The following is a 10000-nucleotide window of genomic DNA, read 5'->3' as shown; positions in this document are numbered from 1 at the left end:
GTTGGTATGGTTATTTAATGGGGCATAGGTACAATATTGTGCATCTTTCCTTATGTAGATTATTTGACTTTATGTAGAATCGTTTGTTGGTTTTGCTTTGTTTTTAGATCTGCCTTTTGTTTCTTCGTTTCAGAATGTTTCTTGCCACTCACAAATATCCAATTCTCACCGTAGGGGCAAACAATAAATATTCAGATCTGGTCACATCATTTCTTCTGTTACATCTTGGTCAAATCTATTTTATTCCTCTCCAAATATTTGCAAAATGTAACATATCACTTTGTTTTTCTATTGTTGTTTCTCTGCTCATTGGTGTAAACAGAAACTGTGCTCAACCAAAAATGTTGAGCATAAACTTTAAGCAATCGCTGTACGTCAAATAAAACTATATTGAGTTTGTCGACACGTGTTTCTTCTATGGCTCTTGATCACACGGATAAATTGATTTCATGTCCTTCAATGTGATTTCATGTTGGTAGTTACTAGTATTTGAATAAGATGGGTCAATCCAAATTCAAGCAGTGGTTGAAATGTTTCACTTCTTGGTTTTGAGCTATAATATCAGCCATCACTGCATTGAAAGGTAATCGGTTAACATTGATCCTTTTTTCTGTCGTGATATGTGCTGTATAACAAATGTTTTAACAGTAATCTCCCATACTGGGATGATTGAAGAGGTTATACTTTTTATAGTTCTGCAAACCGTAATTAACTCTAATGCAATTTAACCCCTTCAGTAATCCTTTTCTAGACAAATCTGGAAGGCTTAAGGAAATTCTACATTAAGCAGGTTAAGGACTTGTTACTTTTCTTTCCAAGAGTAGGGAAGTTGAGAGTATGGATGTTCTTAAATGTTTACTTACAGCGTAGTAAGCATGGATTACCAGTTTGTAATGGAAGAAAAGAAAGTCATGGTTTCAAGAGTTTTATTTGACATTGATGTGGGAAACATCCAATTATTGTCAACAGGCACGATGACAAGTGTTTGCTCAAGGGTCAAATGAGGACCCTGGCAGAGATGAAAAACTATCGCCTGTATGATGAAATACAACTTTGATATTTACACAGACCAAAATATACCTCAGTTATATTACAGTGTTGACATCACAATATGCATGGAATCAAGCAACTCAGGGCACTGGTTTACACTACACTAAGCTGGAAGGGAAAGATATCGCAAATTTAAAGAATAGAGGACAAACTCAGGGTCAAGACAAGCTACGGATGACACCTGAAGAACGACAGACGTCGCCTGACATGCTACCGACGTCATCCGACCCCACTCTCCCTTCCCCGCCTACTTTAATGTTAGGGAACACTTTAAGCTCGGTGCTTCAATTTGAAATAAACAAACAGATGTTGATGTTGTCAGCCCACCGTATGACCTCGCCCCCACTATCGCACCCAATGTCCCGATCACTTGAAGTTGGCAGCGAAGTCCTCTCCCTTCTTGATGGAGCCCTTGAGCTCTCCCAGGGCCTCGGCCACCAGCTTCTCCTCAAAGGCGGACAGCTTGCCCAGGCCCAGGTTCTTCTCGATGCCGCTCTTGCCCAACAGCAGCGGGGTGGAGAAGTACTTGCAGTCTGTCTCCTCGGAGCGGACGTAGGCGCACTCCACCACGCCCTCCTTGCCGTTCATTGCGTCCAGGACGGAAAAGGCGAAGCGGGCCCCAGCGTAAGCCATGGAGAGGGTGGCTGAGCCGGCCCCGGCCTTAGCCTTGACCACCTCTGTGCCGGCATCCTGAATGCGGGCGGTGAGCGCCGCCAGCTGGTCGGCCGGGAACTCCACCTTCGGGGTGCAGTGGGAGATGAGAGGGATGATGGTCTTGCCGGCGTGGCCTCCGATAACGGGGACATTGACGCGGGCAGGGTCAAGACCTTTGAGCTCGGCCACGAAGGCGTTGGAGCGGACAATGTCCAAGGTGGTGACGCCAAACACTCTGTTGGGGTTGTAAACGCCGTGCTTCTTCATGATCTCGGACAGAATGGGAATGGTGGAGTTGACGGGGTTGGCGATCACGCAAATCATAGCCCCGGGGCAGTTGCGGGCACAGGCATCGGCCAAGGTGGCAACGATCGTGGCGTTGGTGTTGAAGAGATCATCACGGGTCATACCTGGCTTCCTAGGGACTCCCGCGGGAATGACCACAACGTCGCAACCTTGGAGCGCGGCGTCCAGTTGATCGGCTCCCATGTACCCGGTGACCTGGGCGCGGGTCTCGATGTGGCTGAGGTCGGCGGCGACGCCGGGAGTGTGGGCAATGTCATACAGAGAAAGTTGGCTCACCAGAGGACTGTTCTTCAGCAGCAGAGAGAGCGGCTGGCCTATGCCTCCTGAAGCCCCCAGTACGGCAACCTTGGCGTTGTTCACGCTGCTGGTGCTCAAGCCTCTGGCCAGGCTGATCGTCGGTCTCACGGCTCGGGAAAACATGGTGTAGTGCTGAGTTGTTTGCGTGTGTTTCGATTAAAAAGAAATAAGGCCGCTCTGCTCTGTATGACACCAGTGTCCTCTAGCTTACGACGGAACGGAAGAGCGTGTGATTTCCGCACTACCAGAAATATAATGCAAACCGGTTATAGCGTCAGCCTACGTCACTGCGTCACCGGTTACGCCACTGCGTCCTTTTCTTTCGTCTCGGTTGGTGCCTTTTTTTATCAAAGGAAAACAAAGTCCGTCAGCGTTTGAATCGCAGGTTAATTAGCATAGAAGAAACTTCACTTGCTCGAATCGCGAATTTAATCTTAACCCGGAGAGAGACTCTAACGCCGCGGTAAGAAGACATGAGCTATACGGGTTGGATTTTAAATAAATATGTAATCAAACTAGGTCGTTGTTGCTGTGGTATCGCCTAACCTCGTTCCAGGCGTTCGCTCTCATGACGGAACTCCTGGAACGGGTTGCTCCGAATGAGCGTTATTGGCAAGAGAGGGCGGGACTTTCAGTTGAATGGGCTTAGCGGCTGGAATGAGGGACATCCGTTTTCGTTGCATGCTTTGGATAATGATGTGACTAATTTGTCGTGAAAGCTCCCCATTTATTCTCGGTGTTCTTGTAGTTCTTGTCATGTTCTTATACTTATCTCTCTTGGGACTTATTCCTTCCGTATACAGTTTATAGAAACTAAGAGACCGGAAATTGCCTTTGCTGCATACCGGGATAACGCTACAAATCAGGATCCGCTCTCAGGCTAGGTATACCCTAGCTAAGCTACGCTGTCAAACTCCGTCTATTTGCTGGAGCAGTCTATTCAAGTGACGGCTAGCCTCGCTATCACAACAACAGCTCGTATTGTTATCATTTATCTCTGCCAGTCACGAGAAACCTCCATTTTACATCGACTCTGCGTTTGTGGCGAACCTTATGCCTTCAGTAATGGCCTTGGACTACATGTCTCGTATCATTACATCCTTCAAAAGTATAATTAATTGGGCAAATAAAAGCTAGCGTTTCGATGCTATCGATGGGAAACACAACTGGGTAGCAGGTATGCTATTGGTTAGCTCCGTTGGCTAGACCAGTCCAAAAGATGATATAATATAAAAAATCTGCACGCTTATTTGCATCGTCGTCTACGAAACAATAATTTATATCTAACGTTTTACATCTATATAGATGTATCTATATCTCTTGTTTGTTTTGCATGACATGACTTGATCGACCTACAAACAAAGGTTTGCACTGTTAACTTGTAGCCTTCGTTTTGCTACATCAACATTGTTACTTTTACTAATTTTGACACATTTATTCTTCAAGCTTGAACAATGTTATACATTTCTCCTTTGGCAGAGGCAGGTTTGACAACTCTCCTAATGCTGCACCAGCATTGACGAATCCTTCTTGTAAGTATCAGCATGCATGTGTCTCCTTATCTCTATAACGTGACAGCCTGTAATGATGTTCTAGTCATTGTTCGATGAAATATCTGACTCAATACGTTATTTATTATAAAAATAATAACATTAACCTGTTAAGCCCTAGGCCTATTTCACAGGCCTCCTGCCCGAAATGACATGCCCAAATTGAATAGAGTATGCCTCCACAACTACAAGGGCTATATGAATAAAGTTGGTTTCAAAAAGTAGGTAACACATGTGAGGTGGCTGCAGAAGTGTCAGAATCAATATAGATGTTACTGTGTCAGAGTAAATTCAGCTAGAACATAGTAAGAAATGTCCATTTTCAATTTGCGCCTAGAGAAAATACATTATTTAGAGTGAATACCACCTTGAAACTATGGGATAGTAGCCCAGAACCTTTAGGGAAACATATAACATCTGATGAGTACCCTGTTCCAGGATAAATGCTAATAAAGTGAATAAAGTGATTTTAGAGAGGTTTTAGTACAGGTAGGTCCAGGCGGCCTAAATGGTGCCATTTGGGACCTTTTGGGTACCATCAGTGCCATTTGACCTTTCTAAGGTACCAGACTGCATTTTCTCCGCCGCTGCAATAATAATCCTTCTCCTAATTTTTTTTTTTTTTTAATACGTAGATCCTTTTAGAAAATGTACAGCGCGTAACGTCAATTGCGCAGCACGCGGCACATCGTCACGTAACCAACATCAAAGAAGAAAAATACACAGCGAGTGTGGCAGTTGTTGGCAGTAGGCTACCCTACACGGTTGCAAAGTTACATTGATTCTAGCAGTAGCGAGTGAAGCGGAAGATCGAAGAAAGAAGGAAAGAGTGAGCCAGACAGAGACAGAGAGAGAGAAAGTAAGTTGCTAAAATGTGTCGCTACATGACCACCAGTGTTAAAAACCCTCTGAGCCCAATCATTTTATTGTATCTATAAACCGCAACCTCCGTGCCGTTTTTCCTCTAGTATTGTGTGTGTGTGTGTAGGCCTATGTGTGTGTGCGTGTTGTCGCTCTTTTTGGGATAGCAACCATGTTTAGTGTTTAAGCATTAGGCAAAAATCTGTAAATAAATTGTGCAAATTATATTTGCGTTGTGGCATTTTTTGTTTAAATATTACTATACAAAAATATAAAAATCTGTAAATGAAGACACAAAAGGCAAAGTTACAACACCAATAATCCTATCTACAGTAATACACAGGACTGTTTGAATAGGATTTAAGTGCATATTCTCCTCTCAAAGTGCACCAGATTCATGCATTCCAATGTAAAGGGTACAAAACAATTTCGGCCGGGGGGGCATGCCCCCGGAGCCCCTAGAGGGTTCGGGGACCACACCACCGCTGCTGAAAAAAATCCTGCGGGAAACACTGGACTGTATAACAAATTTTATTTCACTGACATATCACTATAGGTATTCATTCCATCCAAATTCAACAGTTTTGACTTGTTGATTCACCCAGACCTCTATACATTTTCCCAGTCAAAGAAAACCATACAATCGAAATGAAGTTTGACTCCAACTGGAGCAGATATATTTGAGAACAACATATAATAAAACCAAACTGTAAAAACAAAGCTAAAGACTACAATCACTAAGGGCTGTCATGCCACTACTGGAGGCAGCTCTTTTCGGAAGTGAAGCACAAAGGGACCTGACACTTCCTGCAGTACAATTATCCGTGTCCAGTTCTGGCAACAGTCACTGTCGTCAGATGAGGACTCGAGAGGGACTACAGTAGCCCCACTGTCGCTAGTAATGATAGCAAATGCCTCCGCAAACGTATAGGTCTTTCTCCTGTCTGCCATTATTTATTTGAAAAGAATAACAAATGGAAAAAAAAAGGCAAGAAAATACAAAATAACTAGCTAACTAGGAATGCAAACGTTGTAAGAAGAGTGTTGTAGGAGCGTATGTCTCTATTTAGCCGGAGTGTCTGCTCTGAGAATGTTCTCGGCGCTTCTGGCGCGAATTATGCTGACCTTCCAGTCAAACGCGGGAAGATATCTTGGGTATGCATTGGTCAATTTGGATGATTGACATATGATGACCCCTCTACCGAACCGTCAGAGCCAATAGAGTCATACAGGTGACAGTCAAATCGAGGGACCCAAATCCATGTAAAAAAAACACCATTCGCCAATCAAAAGTATCACACTGCATAATGTTTTTTATTTGTTTATTTATTTTGCTCTTCTTTGGCTGCTAGTTCAGTAAGTTTTCATCGTAGAGTGATAAGAGTGATATCATTGGAATCTGTGGAGCCTCAGCTTTCATATGACATTGTGTGGGTGGCATGATGTAGCGAAATCGGCGGCGGCCAGTATGCGCGCATGCACGTTTTGCGTGTTTTGCTACAGGCTCATTTAGTTGCTTGGTGTTAGAATTGTGTTTTTGTTTAGGTAAAAATGGTTATCATGGGCTTTTAGCCGAGCTTCTTCCCGTTACGCTGGTATGCACCATGGACATGTTGGAGCATGGTGGTGCTGTTTACAGCTGTTTACAGCACACGTTGGCGCAGCTGTCCCCGCCCCCGGGGGCGCTCGGGTTTAAGAGGTTAACTAAAAGAAGATTCGAAACAGACACTTGTTCCATTAATTTATGTCTAATGCTGTCCATACATACTCTAACAATGCTCCCAACCGTTGCCCCACTGCAGTACTCCTTGAGGATGGCTAGCTGCGGCGAGGTGGACCACTCTATGAGCTCGCACCCGTCCAGCAGAAAGGGCGGCGGCGGTGGCGGCGGCGGCGGCGGCAACGGCGGCGGCGGCGAGTCGTCCTGCTCGGCCTCCAGCAGCCCGCCGCCCGCCCTGCCGGTGCCCGAGTGCGCCATCTGTCTGCAGAGCTGCGTCCACCCGGTGCAGCTGCCCTGCCGCCACGTCTTCTGCTTCCTGTGCGTGAAGGGCGCATCCTGGCAGAGCAAGCGCTGCGCCCTCTGCCGGCAGGAGGTCCCCGAAGACTTCCTGGAGAGGCCCACCCTCCTCTCCCCCGAGGAGCTGAAGGCGTCGGCGGGGGGTCGAGGCGGGCCGGCGGGCGACCACGCCTGGTACTACGAGGGCCGCAACGGCTGGTGGCAGTACGACGAGCGCACCAGCCGCGAGCTGGAGGACGCCTTCTCCAAGGGCAAGAAGACGGCCGAGATGCTGATCGCCGGCTTCCTGTACGTGGCCGACCTGGAGAACATGGTGCAGTACCGGCGCAACGAACACGGCCGCCGGCGCAAGATCAAGAGGGACGTTGTGGACATCCCCAAGAAAGGGGTGGCGGGACTTCGCCTGGACGCCGAGGGCGGCCTGAGCGGCCGCGAGAGCTCCGCCGACGGCGCGGACATGGCTGCAGCGGCGGCGGCGGCGGCGGCGGCGGCGGTGGTTGCGGTCGGACAGCCACATGGGGCGGGGCTTCCCGCAAGACCGCCTGCCTCTCTCGGGGCCCGGGCCAGCAGGGGGAACCCCTCCCTGGCGGACGCCCTGGCCCAGCTCCACATCAGCCCTGGACCAGAACCTCCCCGGGAGAGGGCGGAGTCCGGGGAGGAGGAGGAGGAGGAGGAGGATGAAGAGGAGGAGGCCTCGCCCTCCAGGTCTTCGGACCGGCACACCTCCGTGGACGAGTCCGGCTCCGCCGACTGGAGCGACGCAGACGACGACGACGGCGGGGAAGGGGGAGCTGAGGAGGACGAAGGGGGTGAGAGGAGGCAAAGACTGAGCCCGGAAGACAGAGCTCCTCCTGGGGCAGAGTCTGCCTCCTCCCCGCCCTCCTCTGCCAGCAGCGGAGGGAGATCCAGGATGCCCGATGGTCAGTGCACAGTGACTGAGGTGTAATATGAACTGGGCTCATCCTCGCTCGCTGTGTTTCATTCCATTAATTTATTGCCGGATGGCCTGTTACGGTTTGGTTTGGTTTGGTAGTTGTGTGTTCTTTGGACTCAGATATGATGTGGACGGGTTGTTTGTTGAGTAGTAATGGGGCGCGTTGCTCTGTCACAATGAATAACCTATTTATTTGATTTCAAAACTGTTCATTTTAGGGGTTTTATGCCTGCGCTGCCATATTGTGGATTCAATTTGTATGCGAGTTATGGATCATTTAGAGGGTCGTTCTCAGTGACATTCCTATCCAGGTTTGTTGTGGGGGGGGGGGGGGGGGTGAACAAGGAAAGCATGCAGCAAATGATGACCAGGTCCATCATAGTAAAATGCAGTTTCAAGCCTTCCAACATTTTGGCTCGATGGTTTTCCTTTCAACACCTGGAGGGAAAACTCTTGTGATATGGTTTCAGTGTTTATCAGCCAAAACATTCTTACAAATGCGCAGTTAACCATAGCCACCGCTCCGGGGAATGCCATGCCATAGAAGTTTGGTGATATGCAAGGAAGAGCCTAAAGGACATGGAACGTTTGCTGTCCCTGAGACGTTGTGGTGAATGTTTCTTCATAGTTGAACTCCACTAACATAGGGTTGGGACCCGACGTCTGGGTATCAGGCGCCAGGTCAGCTCACCCTCCTCCTCATCTTAACCCCTTCTTATAATTGTTTAATGATTGAAGCCTTATTTGATTTAAAATGGGATTGGGGGGGGGGGGGGGGCTGATCCAAACCATTGTGGAATGAACTTGTTGATCTGTTGACATGTATGCTCACAACTTACATGTTTCACATGGTGCCGAGTTGTGTTCTTTAAAAAACCCAACAGGGTCATGGTAATTTCGTGTTTCTCTCTTGGATTTGATTTTGAATTAACATGTTTTTTTGTTTTTTTTTAATGTCTTTCATAAGATCCATTGATTCTATTGTAACTAAATGCTCACCATGGGAATGCAATGATTTTTCCTCTTTTAGATTCCTGGTGAATATTTTTCATTGGGAACAGTTAAAGATATGATCTCGCCTCAATGTGATTACTGTCCCGATGACACGTATTGATGTATGTCCAGAGTTGAATGTCTTTGGAGTGGTCTCTCTTATCACTTGGAAGGACAGTGGCCCTCACTCTATGTTCTGCGTAGGGGCTGGATGATATAATGCGTTCTTACTTCACGGTTCAGTCTAAATAATGTACTTTCTGTGTGTGTGTGTGTGTGTGTGTGTGTGTGTGTGTATGTGTTTTGTTTTGTCTTTTCGGTTATAAATGCTATTGTGTCCAAATCATATAGTGAACAGATATTTCCAATTGAAAGCCACTTGCGGAAGTTTTAACATTATTTTTATATTTGTCTCTGCATTACACATTGTCATTTTGATTTAGACTTCTGTTTGAAAAAAATAAAGTATACTAAACCCTCTCCTGCTTTTGTTTTTACTAGGAAATCTTACATGGTATGTAATTTCATTAAAGGTAATTTCATCAACTGAATCCCCATAATAAGGTATTGCTCTATTTCCTGTAGTAGTAGTAGTCGACTAGTACCTCAAGGAAACCATTTTCTGAGTTACGACAGCCATTCCATACCAACCTTCCCACAGGTGTGCCTTTATACCAACCTTTATACTTAGTAGTACACTTATAATATTACAAATGTATTTATATATGACTTCTCAGCCTTTGGGTCCCCCTACATGCAGATGGGGTCAGGGTAAGTTTAACCGCTTACCCTAATTACTACTTTTTACCTATTTATTGCTGTCAATACAACACAACTCTTTGGGAGTTATGGTTTGGTTTTATCGATTTGGGGCTAGGTTCTAGGGCTATGTTCTAGGGTTTGAGGTAAGGTTAGGTCTGTTTATAGGGCTACATTCTAGGGGTGGGTTTTGGTTTTGGTTTCAGAAAATAAAATCTAGAAAAAAGAGTGATAGACAAATTATGGAGAGAATACAAAATAAAGAAAAAATGGGGAAAGAACAGAATGGAGGGAATAAATAATTAAAGGGGATGAGAAAAATGATGGAGAGAAAAAGTGTTAAAGAGTGGAGAATAAAAATATAAGAAAAAAAATAAGAGTGAGGGGAAAAAAGATGGAAGAAACCAGAAAAAAGGGACAAGAAAATTGATGGACAGAATACAAAATCGAGAAAAAGATGAGATGATGGAGAGAATAAAAAAACAAAAAGGACGAGAAAATTATGTATCGTATACTCTGTGACTCTTTTTTGTTTGTATTATATGTAAGTTGCAATTTTCCTTTTTCAAAAGAAGAGGG

General features: G+C 45.8%; 3 protein-coding genes across 8 annotated transcripts in view; 2 read left to right on the top strand and 1 right to left on the bottom strand.

The window, feature by feature from the left end:
* The window catches only part of rspo3 (R-spondin 3), a 17690-nt gene extending 17287 nt beyond the window's left edge, over positions 1-403 (top strand). Inside the window, exon 6 of the mRNA XM_079738359.1 lies at positions 1-403. This exon is cut by the window's left edge and continues 624 nt beyond it. The gene's annotated coding sequence lies outside the window, so the exon portion shown is untranslated.
* Positions 404-912: 509 nt separating this feature from the next.
* Positions 913-2559, bottom strand: mdh2 (malate dehydrogenase 2, NAD (mitochondrial)). Its single transcript, XM_079732595.1, has one exon. The coding sequence runs from the start codon at positions 2428-2430 to the stop codon at positions 1417-1419; it is 1014 nt and encodes a 337-aa protein (XP_079588721.1). The 5' UTR covers positions 2431-2559; the 3' UTR covers positions 913-1416.
* A 54-nt stretch (positions 2560-2613) lies between these two features.
* On the top strand, positions 2614-9142 carry LOC307072951 (E3 ubiquitin-protein ligase rnf146-like). Of its 6 annotated transcripts, none has more exons than XM_079732547.1 (3): positions 2614-3671; positions 3787-3839; positions 6521-9142. In XM_079732547.1, exon 3 carries the CDS (start codon positions 6533-6535, stop codon positions 7679-7681), a length of 1149 nt encoding a protein of 382 aa, XP_079588673.1. In that variant the 5' UTR covers positions 2614-3671; positions 3787-3839; positions 6521-6532; the 3' UTR covers positions 7682-9142. The 6 variants fall into 6 exon arrangements, with proteins under 6 accessions (XP_079588673.1, XP_079588670.1, XP_079588672.1 ...); XM_079732544.1 differs by having other exon boundaries at positions 4493-9142; XM_079732546.1 differs by having other exon boundaries at positions 3787-4716.
* The last annotated feature ends 858 nt before the right edge of the window (positions 9143-10000 follow it).

Source organism: Pollachius pollachius (assembly GCF_949987615.1).
Source record: "Pollachius pollachius genome assembly, chromosome: 1".
Lineage (NCBI taxonomy): Eukaryota > Metazoa > Chordata > Actinopteri > Gadiformes > Gadidae > Pollachius > Pollachius pollachius.
This window is presented reverse-complemented; position numbering and strand designations above follow the sequence as displayed.

Bases quoted from the DNA above. Each gene is read 5' to 3' on its own strand.
- LOC307072951 (XM_079732544.1), top strand. From the start codon at position 6,323: ATGGACATGTTGGAGCATGGTGGTGCTGTTTACAGCTGTTTACAGCAC.
- mdh2 (XM_079732595.1), bottom strand. From the start codon at position 2,430: ATGTTTTCCCGAGCCGTGAGACCGACGATCAGCCTGGCCAGAGGCTTG.